The sequence below is a fragment of the Phocoena sinus genome, chromosome 11, assembly GCF_008692025.1.
Source record: "Phocoena sinus isolate mPhoSin1 chromosome 11, mPhoSin1.pri, whole genome shotgun sequence".
Classification (NCBI taxonomy): domain Eukaryota; kingdom Metazoa; phylum Chordata; class Mammalia; order Artiodactyla; family Phocoenidae; genus Phocoena; species Phocoena sinus.
Window position 1 is genome coordinate 35,185,153 of NC_045773.1, and position 27,208 is coordinate 35,212,360.

The window sequence follows — 27,208 nt, forward strand, 5'->3', positions numbered from 1 at the left end:
GCACTGCTTTTGCTTCATCTCATATGTTTTGGCATGCTGTGATTTTATTTTCATTTGTCTTAAAATATTTTCTAATTTCCCTTGTGATTTCTCCTTTGACACGTGGATTGTTTAAGAGTGTGTTGTTTAGTCCACATATTTGTGAATTTTCCAGTTTTCCTTCTGATATCGATTTCTAGTTTTATTCTATTATGATCAGAAAAGATACTTTGTATTATTTCAGTCTTTTAAAATTTATTAAGATTTGTTTTGTGGCCTAACACATGGGTTGTCCTAGAGAATGTTCCATGTGCACTTGAGAAAAATGTATTCTGCTGTTGTTGGGTGGGGTATTTTATAAATGTCTGTTAGATCCATTTGGTTTGTAATGTTATTCAAGTTCTTTATTTCCTTACTGGTTTTCTGTCTGGTTCTTCTATTATTGAAATCTGAGTATAGAAGTCTCCATTTATTACTATAGGACTATCTATTTCTCCCTTCAAATCTGTCAATGTTTGCTTTATGTATTTTGGGACTCTGATGTTGGGTACATAAATGAATTACATGTTTTAAAACTTTATTTAGGGCTTCCCTGGTGGCGCAGTGGTTGAGAGTCCACCTGCCGATGCAGGGGACGCGGGTTCGTGCCCCGGTCTGGGAAGATCCCACAGGCCGTGGAGCGGCTGGGCCCGTGAGCCATGGCCGCTGAGCCTGTGCTCCGCAATGGGAGAGGCCACAGCAGTGAGAGGCCCGCACACCGCATAAAAAACAAAAAAACAAAAACACAAAAACTTTACTTGAATAAAGGTCTCATTCAGGTCATACCATCTTATTTGCTTTGTATATTTTGAATCTATTTTTAGGATTCAACCATACTGATATGAGGTGCTGTGGTTCCTTCATTTTCACTGCCACGCGGGGTTTCTTTTTGTCTGTACTGAACTTTTTCTGTGTCATTTGTATTTCCATATACATTTTGAAGTCAGCATGTCAATTTCTAAAAAAAAAAAATCCTGCTGAGATTTGATTGGCATTGCATGAAAATCTATAAATCAATTTGGGGAGTACTGACATACAACATTAGGTCTTCCTACTTGTGGTATTTCTCTATATATATTTGGATCATCTTTAACTTCTATCAATAATGTTTTGTCGTTTTCAGTGTATAGGTTTTGCACATATTTTGTTAAATCTAATACTAATTATTTCAAATTTCCTGATGCTCTTGTAAGTGGTATTGTTTTGACTTGTGGTTGCCCCACAGAGAGTGGGATCTACCCCCTCCCACCCATAATTTGTTTGAATGTTGGGACTGATGGTACCACACATGTACCAAGAGGCTATGAAAAAGTTTATTACTCACATAATGGGGCTTTCTGGATAAAGCAGGGCAGGCACCCAAGCCAGTCTGGGATAGCTTGAGTGACAGAAAGGGGGAGTGGCCCTAGGGAGTGGGACCAAGGTGAGGATTCCTACATATGGGTTGGATTTGTATGATTTGAACTTACCAACTGACACCTAAGGCAGAAATTCAGAGCCTTCTTACTGACTTGCTCAGATGTAGGTTAAGAGGGAGGGGTGGAGCTTGAAAGCTGTCAATGACCAAACATAAAAAAATGGACTCAAACTCTTTATTACATTTAAAATTTCAGTTGGTCATTAATAGTGTATAAAAATACAATTGGGGCTTCCCTGGTGTCGCAGTGGTTGAGAGTCCGCCTGCCGATGCAGGGGACACGGGTTTGTGCTCCGGTCCGGGAGGATCCCACGTGCCGCGGAGCGGCTGGGCCCATGAGCCACGGCTGCTGAGCCTGCGCGTCCGGAGCCTGTGCTCTGTAACGGGAGAGGCCACAACAGTGAGAGGCCCTCGTACCGCAAAGAAGAAAAATAAATAAATTAAAAAAAAATAAACTCAGGTGTAACCCTTTAAAAAAAAAATACAATTGAGTTTTGTATGTTGACCTTGTATCCTGTGATATTGCTAAATTCACTTATTAATTGCAGTAGCTTTCTTTGTAAATTACTTGGGAATTCTTTGTAGATGATCATCATGTCTGCAAATAAGGACACTTATAATTCTTTCTTTCCAATCTATATGCCTTTTAATTTTAATTAATTAATTAACCTTAAATCCCTGGTTAGGACCTTTAAACTGTTGAATAAAAGTGATTAGAGTGAACATCCTTGCCTTGTTTCTGATCTCAGGAGGAAAGCTTTAGTCTTTCACCATTGAGTACAAAGTCAGCTGTGGGTATTTCATAGATTCCCTTTATCAGGAAGTTCTCTTCCATTCTTTAAGTACACAGAGATTTTATGGATGTTGTATATATCCAAATGCTTTCTGCATTAACTATGATGATTGTATGTTTTTTCTTTTTTGGTGTGTTAAACCACTGACTGATTTTCAAATGTTGAACCAATCTTACATTCCTAGAATAAAACTCTAGTTGGTTATGATGTATGTTTTTTGTTTCTTGCAGGATTTGATTTGCTAAAATTCTGTTTAAGATTTTTGCATCTTTGTTCATGGTGCATATTGGTCTATAGTTTTCTTGTGATATCTTTGGTTTTGGTAACAGAATACTGCTGACTTTATAAAATGAGTTGGGGAGTGTTCTCATACTTTTTTATAGAATTGGTATTATTCCATCTTGAATGTTTCTTAGCTTTTACCAATGTAGTCTAGAGTTTTCTTTGTGGGAAAAATTTAAATTAATGAATTTAATTTTTTAAAATAAATATATACAGCTATTTAGGTTATATAGTTCTTCTTGAGTGGACTTTGATAATCTTTCAAAAAATGTATCCATATCATCTTAATTATCAAATATATTGCCGTAAAGTTGTCATAATAGTCTTACTATCTGTATAATATGTAAGGATGTTCCCTCTGTCATTGCTAATGTTGGTAATTTGTGTTATCCTTCCTTTTTTCTTTGCCTGGGTAGAGGTTTATTAATTTTATTAATTGTTTTTAAGAACTTCATTTTGGTTTTATTAATTTTTTCCATTTTTAAATTTGTTTTCAGTTTTATTGATTTGTACTGTTATGTTTATTACTTTCTTCTGATCACCATGGGACCAATTTTCGTTTTTTCTGACTTTTTAAAGGTGAAAGTATAAATCCTCAATTTGAGATCTGACTTTTCTAATGTAAGCATTTTAATGATGTATTTTTCATTCAAAGCACTGCTTTCCTACATCCCACACATTTCTGTCTGTTGTGTTTTCATTTTCATTCACTTCAAACATTTGCTAATTTCTCCTGTGATTTCTTCTTTGACTCATGGGTTATTTAAAAGTGTGTTGTTTAATTTCTTAATATTTAGGGATTTTTTTCAGATACACTTTTATTATTTATTTCCAAGTCAGTTCTTTTGTGGGTAGAGAACATACTTTATAGCATTTCAGTCCTCTTAAATTTGTTGATTTTTAAAAAAAATTTATTTATTATTTATTTTTATTTTTGGCTGTGCTAGGTCTTTGTTGCTGTGCGCGAGCTTTCTCTGGTTGTGGTGAGCAGGGGCTACTCTTTGTTGCGGTGCACGGGTTTCACATTGCAGTGGCTTCTTTTGTTGTGGAGCATGGGCTCTAGGCACACGGGCTTCAGTAGTTGTGGCACACAGGCTCAGTAGTTGTGGCACGCGAGCTCTAGAGCACAGGCTCATTAGTAGTTGCTCCGTGGCATGTGGGATCTTCCCGGGCCAGGGCTTGAACCCGTATGCCCTGCATTGGCAGGCGGATTCTTAACCACTGTGCCACCAGGGAAGCCCCTGTTGAGATTTTTATAATGGCCCAGAATACTGTCTGTCTTGGTGATGTACACTTGTGAAGGACATGTATTCTGCTGGTGTTTGGGTGTTCATACTAAGTGTTAATTAGGTCAACTTAGTTCATAATGTTGTTTAAGTCTTGTATATTCTTACTGACTTTTTATCTAGTAGTTTTATCTGTTATGGAGAGGGGAGTATTAAAATCTCCAAGAGTAATTGTGTATTCATTTTTCATTTCAGTTTTATCAATTTATGCTTCATGCTGTGGAAGCTCTACTAGACACATATACACACACAGTTGCTTTTTCTTTGTGATACATTGACCTCATTATCATTTTGAAATGTCTTCTAAACCTTAGTTAATATTCTTTATACTTAAGTCTACATTGTCTGGTATTAATGTAGTCACTCGCTTTTTTGTTTAGTGTTTGTGTAGTATATATATTTTTCCATTTTCTTATGTGTTACTTATGCCTTTATATTTAAAGTGGGTTTTCCTAGTGGGCATAGAGTGAACCTACGTCAACATAATAAAGGCCATATACGACAAACCCACAGCAAACATCATTCTCAGTGGTGAAAAACTGAAAGCATTTCCTCTAAGATCAGGAACGAGACAAGGATGTCCACTCTCGCCACTATTGTTCAACATAGTTTTGGAAGTCCTAGCCATGGCAATCAGAGAAGAACAAGAAATAAAAGGAATCCAAATTGGAAAAGAAGAAGTAAAACTGTCACTGTGTGCAGATAACATGATTCTATACATAATCCTAAAGATGCCACCAGAAAACTACTAGAGCTCATCAATGAATTTGGTAAAGTTGCAGGATACAAAGTTAATGCACAGAAATCTCTTGCATTCCTATACACTAACAATGAAAGATCAGAAAGAGAAATTAAGGAATAAATCCCATTCACAAAGAATAAAATACCTACAAATAAAGCTACCTAAGGAGGTAAAAGACCTGTACTCAGAAAACTGTAAGACACTGATGAAAGAAGAAATCAAAGATGACACAAACAGATGGAGAGATATACCATGTTCGTGGATTGGAAGAATCAATATTGTGAAAATGACTATACGACTCAAAGCAGTCTACAGATTCAGTGCAGTCCCTATCAAATTACCAGTGGCATTTTTTACAGAACTAGAACAAAAAATCTTAAAATTTGTATGGAGACACAAAAGACCCCGAATAGCCAAAGCAATCTTTTTTTAAAATTAATTAATTAATTATATTTATTTTTGGCTGCAATGGGTCTTCGTTGCTGCATGTGGGCTTTCTCTCGTTGTGCTGAGAGGGGGCTACTCTTTGTTGCAGTGCACAGGCTTCTCATTGAGGTGGCTTCTGTTGTTGAAGAGCATGGGCTCTAGAGCACATGGGCTTCAGTAGATGCGGCATATGGGCTCAGTAGTTGTGGCTCACAAGCTATAGAGTGCAGGCTCGGTAGTTGTGGTGCATGGGCTTAGTTGCTCCGTGACACGTGGGATCTTCCCAGACCAGGGCTTGAACCCATGTCCCCTGAACTGTCAGGCGGATCCTTAACCACTGCACCACCAGGGAAGCCCCCAAAGCAATCTTGAGGGGAAAAATCGGAGCTGGAGGAATCAGACTCCCTGCCTTCAGACTATACTACAAAGCTACAGTAATCAAGACAGTATGGTACTGGCACAAAAACAGAAATTTAGATCAATGGAACAGGATAGAAAGCCCAGAGATAAACCCACGCACCTATGGTCAACTAATCTATGACAAAGGAGGCAAGGATATACAATGGAGAAAAGAGAGTCTCTTCAGTAAGCTGTTCTGGGAAAACTGGACAGCTACGTGTAAAAGAATGAACTTAGAACACTCCCTAACACCATACACAAAAATAAACTAAAAATGGATGAAAGACCTAAATGTGAGACTGGACACTATAAAAGCATAGGAAGAACACTCTTTGACATAAATCACAGCAAGATCTTTTTTGACCCACCTCCTAGAGTAATGGAAGTATAAACAAAAATAAACAAATAGGACCTAATGAAACTTAAAAGCTTTTGCACAGCAAGCTATAAACCAGACAGAAAGACAACCCTCAGAGCAGGAGAAAATATTTGCAAACGAATCAGTGGACACAGGATTAATCTCCAAAATATATAAACACCTCATGCAGCTCAATATTAAGAAAACAACCCAGTCAAAAAATGGGCAGAAGACCTAAATAGACATTTCTTGAAAGAAGACATACAGATGGCCAAGAGGCACAAGAAAAGCTGCTCAACATCACTAATTATTAGAGAAATGGAAATCAAAACTGCAATGAGGTATCGCCTCACACCAGTTAGAACGGGCATCACCAGAAAATCTACGAACAGCAAATGCTGGACAGGGTGTGGAGAAAAGGGAACCCTCTTGCACTGTTAGTGGGAATGTAAATGGCTACAGCCACTATGGAGAACAGTATGGAGGTTCCTTAAAAAACTAAAAATAGAATTACTATATGACCCAGCAATCCCACTACTGGGCATATACCCAGAGAAAACCATAATTCAAAAAGACACATGCACCCCAATGTTCATTGCAGCACTATTTACAATAGCCAGGACATGGAAGCAACCTAAATGTCCCTCAGCAGATGAATGGATAAAAAAGATGTGGTACATATATACAATGGAATATTACCCAGCCATAAAAAGGAATGAAATTGAGTCATTTGTAGAGATGTGGATGGATCTAGAGACTGTCATACAGAGTGAAGGAAGTCAGAAAGAGAAAAACAAATATTGTATATTAACGCATATTTGTGGAACCTAGAAAAATGGTACAGATGAACCGGTTTGCAGGGCATAAATTGAGACACAGATGTAGAGAACAAACATATGGACACCAAGGGGGGAAAGTGGCAGGGGGAGGGTGGTGGTGTGATGAATTGGGAGATTGGGATTGACATATATACACTAATATGTATAAAATGGATAACTAGTAAGAACCTGCTGTATAAAAAAATAAAATGAAATTCAAAAAAAAAAAGAAACAAAAATCACATACCACAATGTTCATTACAGCTCTATTTACAATAGCCAGGACATGGATACCACCTAAGTGTCCTTTGACAGATGAATGGATAAAGAAGATGTGGCACATATATACAATGGAATATTACTCAGCCATAAAGAGGAATGAAAGTGAGTTATTTGTAGCATGGTGGATGGACCCTGAGACTGTCATACAGAGTGATGTAAGTCAGAAAGAGAAAAATAAATACTGTATGCTAATACATATATATGGAATCTAAAAAAAAAAAATGGTCTGAAGAACCTAGGGTCAGGACAGGAATAAAGACGCAGACATAGAGAATGGACTTGAGGACATGGGGAGGGTGAAGGGTAAACTGGGACAAAGTAAGAGAGTGGCATGGACATATATACACTACCAAATGTAAAATAGAGAGCTAGTGGGAAGCAGCTGCATAGCACAGGGAGATCAGCTCCGTGATTTGTGACCACCTATAGGGGTGGGATAGTGAGGGTGGGAGGGAGACTCAAGAGGGAGGGGATATGGGTATATATGTATATGTATAGCTGATTCACTTTGTTATACAGCAGAAACCAAGACACCATTGTAAAGCAATTATACTCCAATAAAGATGTTAAAAAATAATAAAATAAAAATTAAAAAAAAGAAAGAGAAATATCGTATATTAACACATATATATGGAATCTAGAAAAATGGTACCGATGAACCGGTTTGCAAGGCAGAAATTGAGACACAGATGTAGAGAACAAACATATGGACACCAAGGGGGGAAAGCAGGGATGGGGTGTGGTGGTGGGATGAATTGGGAGATTGGGATTGACATGTATACACTAATATGCATAAAATAGATAAATAATAAACCTGCTGTAAAAAAATAAAGTAAAAAAACCCAATAGTTAAAAGAAATAATCATCTTTAAATTCATCTTTTCCTTATAGTTTTTAATTTATAGGGGACATATATGATTGCCAATTTAATTTGAGAATTTTAAGTTAAAATGCAAAAATAAATGCTTATAAATAAAGAATAAAATAATATTTAGGTAAATTGATGGTCTAAAGCCAAAAAAATAAAATAAAGTGGGTTTTCTTTTTATGCAGACAGCATATATTTGAGTCTTGCTTTATTTTTTTAAATCCCATTTGGCAATCTACATTTTAATTGAAGTATTTAGACTATTCACACTTCATACAATTATTGATATGGTTGGATTTAAATCTGCTATTTTGCTGTTTGCTCTTTATTTGTCCCATCTCTTCCTACTTTCTTCTACCTCTTTTGAATATTTTATTTATTACCACTACTTATTAGCTACAATTCTTTTTTATTTAATTTTTTAGTGATTGTGTAAGGTTTTACAATATATAACTTAGCAATATATAACTTTAACTTAGCATACCTTCAAATAATATTATACCACTTCATTTCTGGTATAATAACCTTATAAAAGTATACTTGTATTTCTCCCCCTCCCATTCTTTGTGCTATTGTTGTTATATATATTTTAATGTTACATATATTATAAACACTATAGTAGATTTTAGTACTTTTGCTTTAGATAGTCAATTATATTCTAAAGAGATTAAAAATACAGGGAGAAGTGTATTGTATTTACCCACTGTGGTAGGCTTAAACAATGGCCCCGCATGATATCCATGTCCTAACCCTAGAGTCTGTGAATGTTACCTTATATGGCAAAAGGGACTTTGCAGATGAGATTCAGAATCTTGAGGTGGAGAAATTACCCTGGATTATCCAGGTGGCCCCAATGATGTAATCACAAGTATCCTAATAAGAGGTAGATACTACTACAGAAATAGGAGATGTGATGACAGAAACAAGAGGCTGCACTGATGCAAGAAAGGGGCTACTTTCTTGCAAGTAAGGAAATGCAGGTGGCCCCTAGAATCTAGAAAAGGCAAGGAAACAGATTCTCCTCTAGTGAGCTTCTAGAAGCAACCAGCCCAGCCAGCACCTTGACTTTAGCCCAGTGAAACTGATTTCATACTCTGGTTTCCAAAACTAAGAGAATAAATGTGTGTTGTTTTGAGCCACCATGTTTATGGTAATTTGTTACAGCAGCCATAAGAAACTAATACACCCACAATTTTTTACCATTTCCTATTGCTCCCCCTTTCTTTGTATAAATAGATTGAAATTTTTATCTGGTATCATACTCCTTTTGCCTGAGGAACTTCTTGCAGTGCACATCCAAGTGGTAATAAATTCTCTCAGCTTATGTTTCTCTGAAGATGTCTTTATTTCTCCTTCATATTTGAAATATCTTTACTGCGTAGAGAGAGTTCTGTTTACTGGTTGTTTGGGTTTTTTCCTCCCCTTTCAGTACTTTAAATTTGTCACTCCATTATCTTCTGGATTGTATATTTCCTTTATTTTTTTAATAAAAAAATTTGTATTGAAGTATAGTTGGTTTACAATGTTGTGCTAATTTCTGGTATACAGCAGTGACAGTTAAACACATGTATACATTATTTTTTTAATATTCTTTTCCATTATACTTTATCCCAGGAAATTGGCTATAGTTCCCTGTGCAATACAGTAGGACTTTTGTTGTTTATCCATTTTAAATGTAATAGTTTGCATCTACTAACTCCAAACTCCCAGTCCATCCCTCTCCTTCCCCCCTCCCCCCTCGGCAACCACAATTCTGTTCTCTATGCCTGTGAGTCTGTTTCTGTTTTGTAGATAGGTTCATTTGTGCTATAGTTTAGATTCCACTTATAAGTGATATCATATGGTATTTTTCTCTTTCTGACTTACTTCACTTAGTACGATAATCTCTAGTTGCATCCATGTTGCTGCAAATGGCATTATTTCGTTCTTTTTTATGGATGAGTAGTATTCCATTGTATATATTTACCACATCTTCTTTGTCCATTCATCTGTCAATGAACATTTAGGTTGTTTCCATGTCTAGGCTATTGTGAATAGTGCTGCTGTGAACATAGGGGTGCACCTATCTTTTGGAATTATAGTTTTGTCTGGGTATATGCCAAGGAGTGGGATTGCTGGATCATATCGTAACTCTATTTGCAGTCTTCTGAGGAACCTTCATACTGTTTTCCAGAGTGGCTGCACCAATTTACATTCCCACCAGCAGTGTAGGAGTGTTCCCTTTTCTCCAGACCCTCTCCAGCATTTATTATTTGTAGACTTTTTGATGATGGCCATTCTAACTGGTGTGAGGTGTTACCTCATTGTAGTTTTGATTTGCATCTCTCTAATAATTAGCGATGTTGAGCATCTTTTCATGTACCTGTTGGCCATCTGTATGTCTTCTTTGTTGAAATGTCTATTAGGGTGTTCTGCCCACTTTTTAAAAATCATTTACTGGATTTGTTTATTTATTTTTAATAGATCTTTATTGGAGTATAATTGCTTCACAATACTGTGTTAGTTTCTGTTGCACAACAAAGCAAATCAGCCATATGCATACACAAGTCCCCACATACATTCCCTCTTGAGCCTCCCTACCATCCTCCCTATCCCACCCCTCTCATTCATCGCAAAGCACCGAGCTGATCTCCCTGTGTTATGCTGATACTTCCCACCAGCCAACTATTTTACATTCAGTAGTGTATATATGTTGTTGCTACTCTCACATTGCCCCAGCTTTGCCCTCCCACCCCATGTCATCAAGTCAATTCTCTGTGTCTACCTCTTTAGTCCTGCCCTGCAACTATGTTCTTCAGATCCTTTTTTTTTTTTTTTTTTAGATTCCATGTATATACATTAACATACAGTATTTCTTTTTCTCTTTCTGACTTACTTCATTCACTCTGTATGACAGACTCTAGGTCCATCCACCTCACTACAAATAACTCAGTTTTGTTTCTTTTTATGGTTGAGTTATATTCCATTGTATATATGTGCCACATCTTCTTCATCCATTCATCTATCAATGGACATCTAGGTTGGTTCCATGTCCTGGCTATTGTAAAGAGTGGGGCAGTGAACATTGTGGTGCATGTCTCATTTTGAATTACAGTTTTCTCAGGGTATATACCCAGCAGTGGGATTTCTGGGTCATATGGTAGTTCTATTTTTAGTTTTTTAAGGAACCTCTATGCTGTTTTCCATAGTGGTTGTATCAATTTACATTCCCACCAACAGTGTAGGAGGGTTCCCTTTTCACCTCACGCTTTCCAGCATTTATTGTTTCTAACTTTTTTGATAATGGTCATTCTGACCAGCGTGAGGTGATACCTCATTGCAGTTTTGATTTGTGTTTCTCTAATAATTAGTGTTGTTGAGCATCTTTTCATGTGCCTCTTGGCCATCTGTATGTCTTCCTTGGTGAAATGTCTATTTACGTCTTCTGCCCTTTTTTTAACTGGATTGCTTGTTTTTTTGATATTGAGCTCCATGAGCTGTTTATATATTTTGGAGATTAATCCTTTATCTGTTGTTTCGTTTTCAAATATTTTCTCCTGTTCTAAGGGTTGTCTTTTTGTCTTGTTTAGGATTTCCTCTGCTGTGCAAAAGCTTTTAAGTTTAATTAAGTCCCATTTGTTTATTTTTGTTTTTATTTCCATTTCTATAGGAGGTGGGTCAAAAAGGATCTTGATGTGATGTATGTCATAGAGTGTTCTGCCTATATTTTCCTCTAAGAGTTTGATAGTGTCTGGCCTTACATTTAGGTCTTTAATCCATTTTGAGTTTATTTTTGTGTATGGTGTTAGGGAGTGTTCTAATTTCATTCTTTTACATGTAGCTGTCCAGTTTTCCCAGCACCACTTATTGAAGAGGCAGTCTTTTCTCCATTGTATGTTCTTGCCTCCTTTGTTGTAAATTAGGTGCCCATGTGTGCATGGTTTTCTCTCTGGGCATTCTATCCTGTACAATTGATCTAAATTTCTGTTTTTGTGCCAGTACCATACTGACTTGAGTACTGTAGCTTTGTGGTATAGTTTGAAGTTGGGGAGCCTGATTCGTCCAACTCCGCTTTTCTTTCTCAATATTGCTTTGGCTTCTGCCCATTTTTTTTTTTTTTTCTGCCCATTTTTTGATTGGGTTATTTGGTTTTTTATTATTGAGTTGTATGAGCTCTTTGTATATTTTGGAGATTAAGCCCTTGTCTGTTGCATCATTAGCAAATACTTTCCCGCATTCTGTAGGTTGTCTTTTTGTTTTGTTTATGGTTTTGTTTGCTGTGCAAAAGCTTGTATGTTTGATTAGGTCCCATTTGTTTATCTTATTTTATTTTATTTTATTTTTTGCCTTGGGAGACTGACCTAAGAAAACATTGGTATGATTTATGTCAGAGAATGTTTTGTGTATGCTCTCTTCTAGGAGTTTTATGGTGTCATGTCTTATGTTTAAGTCTTTAAGCCATTTGAGTTTATTTTTGTGCATGGTGTGAGGGTGTGTACTAACTCCATTGATATACATGGAGCTGTTCAACTTTCCCAGCACCACTTGCTGAAGAGACTATCTTTTTCCTATTTTATATTCTTGCCTCCTTTGTTGAAAATTAATTGACCATAGATGTGTCGGTTTATTGCTGGGCTCTCTATTCTGTTCCATTGATCTGTATGTCTGTTTTTGTACCAATACCATACTGTTTTGATTACTGTAGCTTTGTAATATTGTCTGAATTCTGGGAGAGTTATACCTCCTGCTTTGTTTTCTTTCCTTAGGATTACTTTGGCAATTTGGGGTCTTTTATTGTTCCATATAAATTTTTGGATGATTTGTTCTAGTTCTATGAAAAATGTCATGGGTAATTTGATAGGGATTGCATTAAATATGTAGATTGCTTTGGGTAGTATTGCCATTTTAACATGCTCTTCCACTCCTAGAGCATGGGATATCATTCCATTTCTTTGAATCTTCTTTTATTTCCTTTATTAATGTTTTATAGTTCTCAGCATATGAGTCTTTCACCTCCTTGGTCAGGTTTATTCCTAGGGGTTTTTTGTTGTTGTTGTTGTTGGGTTTTTTGGTGATATTCTAAGTTATTTTTGTTTCCTATTCTATTCCTTTATTTATTTATTTATTTTTAAATTCCTGTATTCTTTTATTTATTTTTCTTAACATCTTTTTTGGAGTATAATTGCTTTACAACGGTGTGTTAGTTTCTGCTTTATAACAAAGTGAATCAGCTATACATATACATAAATCCCCATATCTCCTCTCTCCCACCCTCCCTTTCCCACCCCTCTAGGTGGTCACAAAGCACCGAGCTGATCTCCCTGTGCTATGCAGCTGCTTCCCACTAGCTATCTGTTTTATATTTGGTAGTGTATATATGTTCATGCCACTCTCTCACTTCGTCCCAACTTATCCTTCCCCCTCCCCGTGTCCTCAAGTCCATTCTCTATGTCTGCGTCTTTATTCCTTTACTGCCCCTAGGTTCTTCAGAACCTTTTTTTTTTTTTTTAATTCATATATATGTGTTAGCATACGGTATTTGTTTTTCTCTTTCTGACTTACTTCACTCTGTATGACAGACTCTAGGTCCATCCACCTCACTACAAATAACTCACCTTCATTTCTTTTTATGGTAAGTAATATTCCATTGTATATATGTCACATCTTCTTTATCCATTCATCTGTTGCTGGACACTTAGGTGGCTTCCATGTCCCAGCTATTGTAAATAGAGCTGCAATGAACATTGTGATACATGACTCTTTTTGAATTACGGTTTTCTCAGGTTATATGCCCAGTAGTGGGATTGCTGGGTTGTATGGTAGTTCTATTTTTAGTATTTTAAGGAAGCTCCATACTGTTCTCCATAGTGGCTGTATCAATTTACATTCCCAGCAACAGAGCAAGAGGGTCCCCTTTTCTCCACACCCTCTCCAGCATTTATTGTTTGTAGATTTTTTGATGATGGCCATTCTGACTGGTGTGAGGTGATACCTCATTGTAGATTTGATTTGCATTTCTCTAATGATTAGTGATGTTGAGCATCGTTTCATGTGTTTGTTGATAATCTGTATATCTTCTTTGGAGAAATGTCTATTTAGTTCTTCTGCCCATTTTTGGATTGGGTTGTTTGTTTTTGATATTGAGCTGCATGAGCTGCTTGTAAATTTTGGAGATTAATACTTCGTCAGTTGCTTCATTTGCTAATATTTTCTCCCATTCTGAGGGTTGTCTTTTCATCTTGATTATTGTTTCCTTTCCTGTGCAAAAGCTTTTAAGTTTCATTAGGTCCCATTTGTTTATTTTTGCTTTTTTTCCATTTCCCTAGGAGGTGAGTCAAAAAAGATCTTGCTGTGATTTATGTCATAGAGTGTTCTTCCTGTGATTTTCTCTAAGAGTTTTATACTGTCTGGCCTTACATTTAGGCCTTTAATCCATTTTGAATTTATTTTTGTGTATGGTGTTAGGGAGTGTTCTAATTTCATTCTTTTACAGGTAGCTGTCCAGTTTTCCCAGCACAACTTATCCAAGAGGCTGTCTTTTCTCCATTGTATATTCTTGCCTCCTTTATCAAAAATAAGGTGACCATATGTGTGTGGGTTTATCTCTGGGCTTTCTATCCTGTTCCATTGATCTATATTTCTGTTTTTGTGCCAATACCATACTGTCTTAATTACTGTAGGTTTGTACTGTAGTCTGAAGTCAGGGAGCCTGATTCCTCCAGCTCTGTTTTTCCTTTTCAAGATTGCTTTGGCTATTCAGGATCTTTTGTGTTTCCATACATATTGTGAAATTTTTTGTTCTAGTTCTGTGAAAAATGCCAGTGGTAATTTGATAGGGATTGCATTGAATCTGTAGATTGCTTTGGGGAGTATAGTCATTTTCACAGTGTTGATTCTTCCAAGAACAATCCAAGAACATGGTGTATCTCTCCATCTCTTTGTATCACGTTTAATTTCTTATATCAGTATCTTATAGTTTTCTGCATACACGTCTTTTGTCTCCTTAGGTACGTTTATCTAGGTATTTTATTCTTTTTGTTGCAGTGGTAAATAGGAGTGTTTCCTTAATTTCTCTTTCAGATTTTTCACCATTAGTATATAGGAATACAAGGGATTTCTGTGCATTGATTTTGTATCCTGCTACTTTATCAAATTCATTGATTAGCTCTTCTAGTTTTCTGGTAGCATCTTTAGGTTCTTCTATCTATAGTGTCTTGTCATTTGCAAACAGTGACAGTTTTACTTCTTCTTTTCTGATTTGGATTCCTTTTATATCTTTTTCTCCTCTGATTGCTGTGGCTAAAATTTCCAAAACTGTGTTGAATAATAGTGGTGAGAATGGACAATCTTGTCTTGTTCCTCATCTTAGAGGAAATGGTTTCAGTCTTTCACCCTTGAGAATGATGTTGGCTGTGGGTTTGTCATATATGGCCTTTATTATGTTGACGTAAGTTCACTCTATGCCTCTTTTCTGGAGGGTTTTTATCATAAATGGGTGTTGAAGTTTGTCGAAAGCTTTTCCTGCATCTGTTGAGATGAACATATGTTTTTTCTCCTTCAGTTTGTTAATATGGTGTATCACATTGATTGATTTGCATATATTGAAGAATCCTTGCATTCCTGGGATAAACCCCACTTGATCATGGTGTATGATCCTTTTGATGTGTTGTTGGATTCTGTTTGCTAGTATTTTGTTGAGGATATTTGCATCTATGTTCATCAGTGATATTGGCCTGCAGTTTTCTTTCTTTGTGACATCTTTGTCTGGTTTTGGTATCAGAGTGATGGTGACCTCGTAGAATGCATTTGAGAGTGTTCCTCCCTCTGCTATATTTTGGAAGAGTTTGAGAAGGATGAGTGTTAACTGTTCTCTAAATGTTTGATAGAAGTTGCCTGTGAAGCCATCTGGTCCTGGCCTTTTGTTTGTTTGAAGATTTTTAATCACAGTTTCAATTTCAGTGCTTGTGATTGGTCTGTTTATATTTTCTATTTCTTCCTGGTTCAGTCTCTGAAGGTTGTGCTTTTCTAAGAATTTGTCCATTTCTTCCAGGTTGTCCATTTTATTGGTATATAGTTGCTTGTAGTAATGTCTCATGATCATTTTTATTTCTGCAGTGTCAGTTGTTACTTCTTTTTCTTTTCTAATTCTATTGATTTGAGTCTTGTCCCTTTTTTTCTTTATGAGTCTGGCTAATGGTTTATCAATTTTGTTTATCTTCCTCAAAGAACCAGCTTTTAGTTTTATTGATCTTTGCTATTGTTTCCTTCATTTCTTTTTCATTTATTTCTGCTCTGATCTTTATGATTTCTTTCCTTCTAACTTTAGGGTTTTTTTGTTCTTCTTTCTCTAATTGCTCTAGGTGTAAGGTTAGGTTTTTTTATTTCAGATGTTTCTTGTTTCCTGAGGTAGATTTGTATTGCTATAAACTTCCCTCTTAGAACTGCTTTTAGTGCATCCCATAGGTTTTGGGTCATCATGTTTTCATTGTCATTTGTTTCTAGCTGTTTTTTGATTTCCTCTTTGATTTCTTCAGCGATCTCTTGGTTATATAGTAGTGTATTGTTTAGTTTCCATGTGTTTGTATTTTTTACAGATTTTTTTCCTGTAATTGCTATCTAGTCTCATAGCGTTGTGGTAGGAAAAGATACCTGATACCATTTCAATTTTCTTAAATATACCAAGGCTTGCTTTGTGACCCCAAGATATGATCTATCCTGGAGAATGTTCCATGAGCACTTGTGAAGAAAGTGTAATCTGCTGTTTTTTTGGATGGAATGTCCTATAAATATCTATTAAGTGCATCTTTTTTAATGTATAATTTAAAGCCTCTGTTTCCTTATTTATTTTCCTTTTGGATGATCTGTCCATTGGTGACAGTGGGGTGTTAAAGTCTCCTACTGTGATTGTGTTACTGTCGATTTCCCCTTTCATGGCTGTTAGCATTTGCCTAATGTATTGAGGTGCTCCTATGTTGGGTGCATAAATTTTTACAATTGTTATATCTTCTTGGATTGATCCATTGATCGTTATGTAGTGTCCTTCTTTGTCTCTTGTAATAGTCTTTACTTTAAAGTCTATTTTGTCTGATATGTGAATTGCTACTCCAGCTTTCTTTTGATTTCCATTTGCATGGAATGTCTTTTTCCATCCCCTCACTTTCAGTTTGCATGTGTCCCTAGGTTTGAAGTGGTTTTCTTGTAGACAGCATATATATGGGTCTCATTTTTGTATCCATTCAGCCAGTCTATGTCTTTTGGTTGGAGCATTTAGTCCATTTACCTTTAAGGCAGTTATCAATATGTATGTTCCTATTACCATTTTGTTAATTGTTTGGGGTTTGTTATTGTAGGTCTTTTCCTTCTCTTCTGTTTCCTGCCTAGAGAAGTTCCTTTAGCATTTGTTGTAAAGCTGCTTTGGTGGTGCTGATTTCTCTTAGTTTTTGCTTGTCTGTAAAGGTTTTAATTTCTCTGTCTATTCTGAATGAGATCCTTGCTGTGTAGAGTAATATTGGTTTTAGCTTTTTCCCTTTCATCACTTTAAAATTGTCCTGCCACTCCCTTCTGGCTTGCAGAGTTTCTGCTGAAAGATCAGCTGGTAACCTTATGGGGATTCCCTTGTATGTTATTTGTTGTTTTTCCCTTCCTGATTTTACTATTTTTGTGTATTTAATTTTTGATAGTTTGATTAATATTTGTCTTGGCATGTTTCTCTTTGAATTTATCCTGTATGGGACTCTCTGCACTTCCTGGACTTGATTGACTATTTCCTTACCCATATTAGGGAAGTTTTCAATTATAATCTCTTCAAATATTTTCTCAGTCCCTTTCTTTTTCTCTTCTTCTGGTACCCCTATTATTTGAATGTTGGTGCATTTAATATTGTCCCAGATGTCTCTGAGACTGTCCTCAATTCTTTTCATTCTTTTTTCTTTATTCTCCTCTGTGGTAATTATTTCCACTATTTTATCTTCCAGGTCAGTTAAACATTCTTTTGCCTCAGTTATTCTGCTATTGATTCCTTCTAGAGAATTTTTAATTTCATTTATTGTGTTGTTTATCATTGTTTGTTTGCTCTTTAGTTCTTCTAGGTCCTAAAAGTTTTTTTTTTTTTACATTCCCTTTCTGATATTTCATTGTTAGTGTAAAGAAATGTGGGGAGGGGAGGGATAGTTTGGGAGTGTGGGATTGACATTTATACACTGCTATATTTAAAATGGATAACCAACAAGGATCTTCTGTTGAAAAAAATGCAAACAATTTCTGAATGTTAATCTTGTATCCTGCTACTTTGCTGAATTCATTTATTAGATCTAGTAGTTTTTGTTGAAGTTCTTAGGGTTTTCTATATCTAGTATCATGTCCTCTGCATATAGTGTCAGTTTTACCTCTTCCTCTCCAATCTGAATACGTTTTATTTACTTTTTTCTTTTCTGATTGCTGTGGCTAGGACTTCCAATACTATGTTGAATAGAAGTGGTGAGAGTGGGCATCCTTGTCTTGTTCCAGATTTTAGCAGGAAGGGTTTCAGCTTTTCACCATTGAGTATTATATTGGCTGTGGGTTTGTCAGAAATGGCTTTTATTATGTTGAAATATGTTCTCTCTGTACCTACTTTGGTAACAGTTTTTATCATGACTGGATGTTGAATTTTGTCAAATGCTTTTCTGCATTTATTGAGATGGTCAGGTGGTTTTTGAATTTTCTTTTGTTTATGTGGTGTATTACATTGATTGATTTGCATATGTTGAACCACCCTTTTGAACTTGGGATGAATCCCACTTCATTGTTGTGTATGACCTTTTTTGTGTGTTGTTGGATTTGGTTTGCTAATATTTTGTTGAGGTTTTTTGCATCTATATTCATCAAAGATATTGATCTGTAATTTTCTTTTTTGGTGGTATCATTGTCTGGTCTTGGTATCAGGGTGATGGTGGCTTAATAGAATGTCTTTGGGAGTGTACCCTGCTGTTGAATCTTTTGGAAGAGTTTGAGAAGGATCACTATAAGTTCTACTTTGTATGTTAGGTAGAATTCGCCTGTGAAGCCATCTGGGCCTGGACTTTTGTTCATAGGGAGTTGTTTTGTTTTGTTTTGTTTGTTTGTTTTTACAGATTCTACTTCATTTCTAGTGATCAGTCTGTTCAAATTAACTATTTCTTCTTGATTTAATTTTGGTGGGCTGTATATTTCTAGAAAGTTGTCCATTTCTTCTTGGTTGTCAAATATGTTGTCATATAAGTGTTCATAGTATTCTCTTATGGGTTTTTTTTTAATTAAAAAAATTTTTTTTTGGCCACACCATGCATCTTGCAGGATCTTAATTCCCCAGCCAGGGATCAAACTTGGGCCCACAGCAGTGAAAGTGTGAAGTCCTAATCACTGGACTGCCAGGGAATTCCCTCTCTTATTTTTTTTTCTTTCTTGTATTTCTGCAGTATCAGTTGAGATTTCTCCTTTTTTATTTCTTTTTTTTTTTTTTAAACATCTTTATTGGGGTATAATTGCTTTACAATGGTGCGCCAGTTTTTTATTTCTTATTTTGTTTATTTGGGTTCACTCTCTTTTCTTCTGGTGAGCCTGACCAGAGGTTTGTCAATTTTGTTTACCCTTTCAAAGAACCAGCTCTTGACTTTATTGATTTTTTTTCTATTTTTTTAATCTCTATTTTATTTATTTCCTTCTGCATCTGTATTATTTCCTTCCTTTTGCTGACTTTAGGTTTTGTTTGTTCTTCTTTTTCTAATTCTTTTAGGTGGTATGTTAGGTTGTTTATTTGAGATTTTTCTTATTTTTTAAGGAAGGCCTGTATCACTATGAACTTCCCTCTAAGAACTGCTTTTGCTGCATCCCATAAATTTTGTATGATTGTCTTTTCATTGTCGTTTGTCTCAAGGTATTTTTAAATTTCCTTTTTGATTTCCTTGTTGACCCATTGGTTTTTTAGTAGCATGGTGTTTGGTCTCCATGAAATTATTTTTTTCTCATTTCTTTTCCTGTGGTTGATTTCTAGTTTCATGCCGCTGTGGTCAGTGAAGATGCTTGAAATAATTTCTATACTCTTTAATTTGCTGAGATTAGTTTTGTGCCCTAGTATGTGGTCAATCCTAGAGACTGTCCCATGTGCACTTGAAAAATATGTGGGGTTTTCTTTGATGTAATATCCTGAAAATATCAATTAAATCTGTTCTGTTGTATCATTTAGGATCTCTGTTGCCTGATTGATTTTCTGTCTAGGAGATCTGTCCACTGATGTGAGTGGGGTGTTAAAGTCTTTATTTCATTCCCATCAGTTTCTCCTTTTATGTCTGTTAGTATTTGTTTTATGTATTTGGGTGCTCCTATATTGGGTGCATATATGTTGACGAGTGTAAAATCCTCTTCTTGTATTGATCCTTTTACCATTATATAGTGTTCTTCTTTATCTTTCTCTGTGGCCTTTGTTTTAAAATCTATTTTGTCTGATATGAGTATTGCAACTCTCACTTTCTTGTCATTTCCGTTTGCATGAAATATCTTTTTCCATCCCTTCACTTTGAATCTATGTGTGTCCTTTGCCGTAAGGTGGGTCTCTTGTAGGCAGCATATGGTAGGCTCTTGTTTTTTTTAATCCAGTCTGCCACTCTACATCTTCTGATTGGAGGGTTCAGTCCATTGACATTTAAGGTAATTATTGATATGTATGTATTTATTGCCATTTTAAATCTCATTTTCCAGTTGACTCTGTTTCTTTTTTGTTCCTTTTTCTTTTTGTGGTTTGATGATTGCCTTTTATTCTATACTTGTGTTCTCTTCTTTTTGTTTTTTGTGAATCTATTGTATGTTTTTGATTTGTGGTTGCCCTGTTTTTCAAGTATGTTAACCCCTTCCTGTATCTTCTTGCTTTAGACTTATAGTCTTATAGGTTCAAACACATTCTTAAAAAAAAAAAAACAACTGCACTTTCTTACTCTCCTTCCCCACATTTTATGATTTTCATGTCCTTTTTTACATTTTCATGTTTATCCTTTTGCTGTTCTTTTGTTTATCATCGCTTTCACAAATAGGTTTTTGTTTTTTTCTTTTTGATCTGTATACTGGCTACTTTAAGTGATTTACTTTCCAATTGTGATTTCCTTCTTTATATATCTTCTTGCTTCTTTTCTATCTAAAGAAGACCTTTCAGTATTTCTTTTAGGTTAGGTTTAGTATTGCTGTATTCTTTTAGCTTTTGCTTGTCTGAAAAATTCTTTAATTTTTCTCCTATTCTAAATGATATTCTTGCTGGTTAGAGTATTCTAGATTGCAGATTTTTCTCTTTTAAGGCTTTAAAAATATTTTGCCACTCCCTTCTGGCCTGCAGCGTTTCTGTAGAGAAATCAGCTGATAGCCTTATGGGGTTTCCCTTGTAATTAACTCTTTGTTTTTCTTTTGCTGCCTTTAGAATCCTCTCTTTATCTTTAACTTTTGCCATTTTCATTATCATATGTCTTGGTGTAGGTCTGTTTGGGTTCATCTTGTTTGGGATCTTCTGTGCTTCCTGTACCTGGATATCTTTTTCCTTCTTTAGGTTTGGGAAGTTTTCAGCCATAATTTTTTCATATACATTTTCAATCCCCTTTTCTCTGTCTTCTCCTTCTTCCCTATTATGTGTAGATTGGCACGCTTTATGTTATCTTATATTGCTTTCATTTGGCTTTCTGTTTGCTGTTTTGATTGGGTAATTTCCATTATTCTGTCTTCCAGATCACTTATTCTTTCTTCTGCATTGTGCATTCTGCTACTCATTGCCTTCAGCTCAGCTTTCATCTTAGCAAATGAATTTTCTAATTTTTCCTGGCTTCTCCTTATAGTTTCTAGTTCCTTTTTTACAGTAATCTGCATTTCTCTGATAGCCTTTCTTAATTCCTTCAGTATTTTCATTTTCACCTCCTTTTTTTAACATCTTTATTGGAGTTTAATTGCTTTACAATGTTGTGTTAGTTCACCTCTTCTTTGAATTTGGTGTCTGTTAGACTGAAGAGGTCTGTTTCATTGCTTGTCCCTTCAGGGGAATTCTCTTGGTCTTTTAACTGGGAGTGGTTCCTCTGCTTCTTCATTTTGCTTATATTTCTCTTACTCTGTGAGTTTAGGAGAAACAGTTATCTACTGTAGTCTTGGAGGGCTATTTATATGCGGGAGCATCCCTATGTGGCATGTGTGGGTTTAATATTTTTTTGGTGTGAGGGCTGTTTTTGGTTTGGATGCTTGCTGTCTGTTTCCTCAGCGTGTACTGGCCGTTATCCCCTTGACAGGGGGTGTGCAGGTGTGTGACCCACGTGGGCTCCCAGGAAGGCAGGGGCAGTGTTTGGTGCCCAGTCAAGGGACCCTCCGTGGCAGCAACGGTCCATGCCCGTCTCTGGAGTCCAAGGTGGCAACGGTGGCTCGCACCTGCCCTCAGTTCCAGTAGGAGGTGCCCTACGTGGAGAGAGAAGCTCCTATGGCGGCCCTGCCCCTCTCTTTGCACGCCACCCAACAGTGGCGCCTTGCCTCTCTGGCAGGCCCAGGCTTCTTCCCATACTCCCTCAGTTGTGGTGAGCACACCCTGGCCCCCACAGGCTTCCTTGACACAGCCAATCCCAGTCCTCTCCCTGGTCTGACCTCTGAAGCCCAAGCCTCAGCCCTCAGTCCCTGCCGCCAGTGAGGGGACTTAGCAGTGTGCAGAAACATTTCCTTTTTCACAGCTCCCTCCTGGGGGCACAGGTCCTGCCCCAATTCCTTTCTCTCTCTCTCTCTTGTTTTCTTTTGTCCTACTCACTGATGTGGAGATTTTCTTGCTCTTTTGGAAGCCTGAGGTCTTTTGCCAGCGTTCAGTAGGTATTCTGTGAGAATCGTTCCACATGTAGATGTATTTTTGATGTATTTGCAGGAGAAGGTGAGCTTCCTGTCCTACTCCCCCACCATCTAGATCCGATCCTGTATTGTAAATTTTCTGATGAGAAGTTTGCAGCCACTCTTAAATTTATTCCTCTGTACATATGGTTTTTTTTGGGGGGGCAGCTGCTTTGATGATTTTTTTTCTGGGGTTTCCGCAATTTGACTGTGATGTACCTAGATGTGTCTCTCTTTGTATTGATCTTGCTGAAGATGCTCTAAGCTTCTTGAATCTCTGGTGTTTTTGTCTTGCATTAATATTGGGAAAGTCTTAGCAATTATCTCTTCAGATAGCTTTTCTCCCCTGTTCTTTCTCTGTCCTTCTCTGCCTCTCTCTTCCCTTCTCCCTCTGCTTCTCCTCTCTCCCCCTCTTCTTTTTTCCCTTTATCCCTTTCCTACTTCTGGGACTCCAGTTGTCTGTACTTTAGACAGTTTGATATCATCCCATGCTCTCAGTTGCTCTTTTCTCTCTCTCTCCCTCTTTCACTCCTTCTTCTCTTTTTATTTCCCTTTGGATAATTTTTATTAACCTAATGTTCGGTTTCACTTATTCTTTGCTCTTCTATGTCCAGTCAACTTATTCATTTCTGGTAATTTAAAATTGTTTTTTAATTTTTAGCAGTTCTGTTTGTGCCTTTTTTAATAGTTGCCAACTTTTTGCTGAAATTGCCTGTCTTTTCAACATGTCCACCTTTTCAATTAAATCTTTTAAGATGTTAAACTTGGTTATTTTAAAGTCTTTGTTTGATAGTTCTAACGTCTGGATGGGTCCCCTTGGTCTGGTTCTGTTAACTACTTTTCTCTTTATAATGAGTCATTTCTTTTTCTTATTTCTGTGTCTATTAATTTTTTTATTGAATGCGTGACCTTGTGTGTACCAGGATAGTAGGGACTGAGGTAAATAGCGTTTATGCCTAGAAAAGGGCATGCCTTTTATTCTATCAGGTCATTACTGTGGAGTGTTGAGTCAACCCAGTTGGGAGTTGTGCCGTGGGGCTGCTGCTGCCTTGTGCTAGCACGAGGCCTGGAGTGCTGGAAGGTTCTCAGAATTCCTGCTTCAGATTTAGCTTTTAGGAGGCCTTGCTGCTTCTTGCTCCTGTGCCTGCAGGAATGGGGTGGGGTGAGTGGGGTGGAACCTTCCTCTCCACTCTCACCTCTTAGTCTGCCTCCAGTGATAGGCTGCTGCTGTTACTTGATATAGGCTCGTGGAAGGGGTCGAGGGATTTATCAGGGTTTTGCTGAGGTTTTCCAGTTCTTCTGTTGCACTCTGTTCTTGAGTGGGCCTTGTGTGCCTGAGCCTCATGGGTGGGGCTTTCTCAGAGGTTCCTGTGTCAGTGGAGGTCTTGATGGGATATCTTGACTCTTTTCCACCTCTGTGCACTGAGCATGTTGGGATTAATATGAACATTGTTGGGAAAGGATCCTCCAGAAGTTATTGGTGTTTGTTAAAACTCCAGCACTCAACAGAGTGATCTTGAAAGATTGTAGCTCTGACCCCATCACCTGCTGAAAAGCCCTCTCATGCACTCTGGGGCCCTTAGGTCAAAGGTTTTGAGCTCTTTAGTCTCCAGCCTCTCACCCTGACCTTCCTTTGGTTATTTATGTAAGTCTTGTCTGTCTCCCTAGTCCCAGACCATCAGTTTTGAGAGCAGATGCCTTGTTTTCTGAGTATTGCTAGAGAGGAAATGGTGCCTGGCACGTGGTAGGGACTCAGCAACTGTCTTACTGTCTTGAACAGATGAGGAGTGAGGGTAAACCTGGAAAGCCCCTGTTTTCCAGCAGGTGGACTCCTGCCCGGCCTCCGGGTTCATGCACAGATGTCACAGGGAAGCCTTTCTGGGGACCTCCCCACTCCAGTGCCCCCAGCCGTGTGCTCGTCGGTCCCACAGGACTGATAATCCTGCTTGTGCTTCCACTCGTTCCTCCTGGTTCCCCAGGGCGGGCAGTGACGTGCCAGCCAGGCCTGCCCCACCCAGCGCCCGGCAGGCACCTGGCGGGCCTGCAGGGGCCCTTTGCTGCCCCAGCTGTGGGCTGATTCTGCAGTGCATGCTGAGTTAAACTTTTCAGAGCCTCTTTTTCTGTTTTAGGGAAAGTGAATCATCACATTCGCCCCGTGGAAGTAAGAGGACTTGGGCTGGAAGCATGTGGTGCATCCTTCGAGGCTGCAGGCGAGGGAGCCTGGGCCCCCGGGGAGCCCTGGGGCAGCACTGGCCCCGGGGCACCCGTGCTCTGGCCAGCGAGCGCCCCCGGATTGGGGGTGAGTACAGCCACGTGGTGGTGGGTGCGGGCTCCGCTGGCTGCGTGCTGGCCAGCCGGCTCACGGAGGACCCCGATACGCGAGTGCTGCTGCTGGAGGCCGGGCCCAAGGATGTGTACGCGGGGAGCAAGCGGCTCCTTTGGAAGATCCACATGCCCGCAGCCCTCGTGGCCAACCTGTGCGATGACAGGTACAACTGGTGCTACCACACGGAGCCGCAGCCGGGCCTGGACGGCCGCGTGCTGTACTGGCCACGTGGCCGGGTCTGGGGCGGCTCGTCGTCGCTCAATGCCATGGTCTACATCCGTGGGCACGCCGAGGACTACGAGCGCTGGCAGCGGGAGGGCGCGGCGGGCTGGGACTACGCGCACTGCCTGCCCTACTTCCGCAAGGCGCAGGCGCACGAGCTGGGTGCCGGGAGGTACCGCGGCGGCGACGGCCCCCTGCGGGTGTCCCGGGGCAAGAGCGGCCACCCGCTGCACCGCGCGTTCCTGGAGGCGGCGCAGGAGGCCGGCTACCCCCTCACCGAGGACATGAACGGCTTCCAGCAAGAGGGCTTCGGCTGGATGGATATGACCATCCACGAAGGTAGCGCGAGGCCTCCGATTCCCCATCTCCCAGGTTCCTCCTCTAAAAACGAAACGCTGCTCTATCACAGTCCCGACCCTCCTGCCCCCACCTGTCATGGTCAGTAAGTGTGGACAGACTGGGACTGGTTTGAGGTGGAGGGGATATGACAGATTACACTGGCGACAGGCCACAGAATACCATTCAAAGCCAATGAGAAGTGACTCGGAGATGGTGACCCCTTGGGCATCCTCTGGTCCCTGTTGGTGTGGAATGACGAGGCAGCTCTCCGGCCACACAGCCCCAAGTTTTATTACAGATGGGCGTACTGAGGCACAGAGCAGTGACGGGCCTTGCAGCAGGGCAGAGGCAAGGCCCGGGTGGACCCAGGGCTCTCATTATCAGCCACTCCTGGTCTCTGTCGTCCTGTCAAGGGTGAGGGATGTTTTCCCACCTGCATCCAGGGGCCCCAGGTAGATGTGGATGTCAGTTGGACAGGGTATTTTGGTCTCAGCCTTCCTTTGAAGGCAGAACTTGCACAGTCAGGGGAAGGGCAAATTCCCTCTTTCTGCAGTCCTTCCCTACCTCCCCCTCCACGATAGGTGCCTAGGGAACAGGCTGGGGCTGTGACTGATCTCCTTGCTCTGTCCTGCAGGCAAGCGCTGGAGCACGGCCTGTGCGTACCTGCATCCGGCACTGAGCCGCCCCACCCTCACGGCTGAGACCCAGACATTTGTGAGCAGGGTGCTGTTTGAAGGTACCCGTGCAGTGGGTGTGGAGTACATCAAGAACGGCCAGAGCCACAGGGTGAGTGAATTAACACCACATGGGCAGCTCACACGGCAGGGAGGGAGTGGGCAGTGACCCCGTGGTCATGCTCAGTCAGTGTGGGTGGGCAGGAGTCACGTCCTTGTCGCCATCAACATGATGATAAGGAGTGAGCGGCTGGTGGCAACAGCCTGAAAGACTGTCCCCAGGAGGTGGTGGCCTGGCAGAGGTGAGGAAGCCCCAGTCTAGCCACCTGCACAGGGCCCATGGTGCCCGGGCTTGAGTGCCCCCACGAACCCCTTTCTGCTATTGCCTTCCACACTTGTCCAGAAATTGATAGGTTTATATCAGAGGCTTTAAAAACCATACCTGTGATCACACTCCCTATTTCTGCACTGTGCTGTTTTCCACTTAGGAGCATGTGGGGATTGTTCTGCATCCCACGTGAAGATCTCTCTCACCATGTGCTTTATTTAAACTGCTTGTTTGAGTGCCTGCTTCCATTTGTCTCATTTAAGCTCTACAGTCCTGTTTTTAAGACCATCGTTACTGTCAGGCTGTTGCAGGATATATCAGAGTATGAACCACACTTGATGTATGATCACACACACCCACAGCTGCACGTGTGGGCTACTTTCACCTAGTGGCGCCCAGAGCATCCTCTTCCTTGCTCTGGAGCCTGTGGGCAGGATCCCCACCCACCATGTGGGTGCGCCATGCCAAGGCCGTGTTCTTGGGGTTCTGACTGGCTTTTCTGGGAAAGTGTGAGCTGCCTGGCCCCTCGCCTCTTCCAGGCTTTCGCCAGCAAGGAGGTGATCCTGAGTGGAGGTGCCATCAACTCTCCACAGCTGCTCATGCTGTCGGGCGTGGGCAATGCAGACGACCTCAAGCAACTGGGCATCCCGGTGGTGTGCCACCTTCCTGGTGAGCTCCCTTCCCCACTGCGCCCCAGAGGTGTCCCTGTTAAATAAAAGTTTATTATACTTTATTAGCATGGAGTGGGGAGGGACAGGAGTCAGGGCTCCTCAGAACTGTCACATTGTTCCCACGAGCCTGAA

General features: G+C 39.4%; 1 protein-coding gene across 2 annotated transcripts in view; it reads left to right on the top strand.

Moving 5' to 3' along the window:
- CHDH (choline dehydrogenase) overlaps positions 1–27,208 on the top strand; it is a 65,049-nt gene that overhangs the window by 18,577 nt on the left and 19,264 nt on the right. The window contains exons 2-4 of one of the 2 annotated variants that reach the window (XM_032650080.1): positions 24,646–25,403; positions 26,038–26,189; positions 26,945–27,074. In XM_032650080.1, the coding sequence (XP_032505971.1) occupies positions 24,701–25,403; positions 26,038–26,189; positions 26,945–27,074 (985 nt within the window). In that variant the 5' untranslated portion in view covers positions 24,646–24,700. The remainder of the gene's footprint in view (positions 1–24,645; positions 25,404–26,037; positions 26,190–26,944; positions 27,075–27,208) is intronic. The other variant, XM_032650081.1, reaches the window with a different exon arrangement.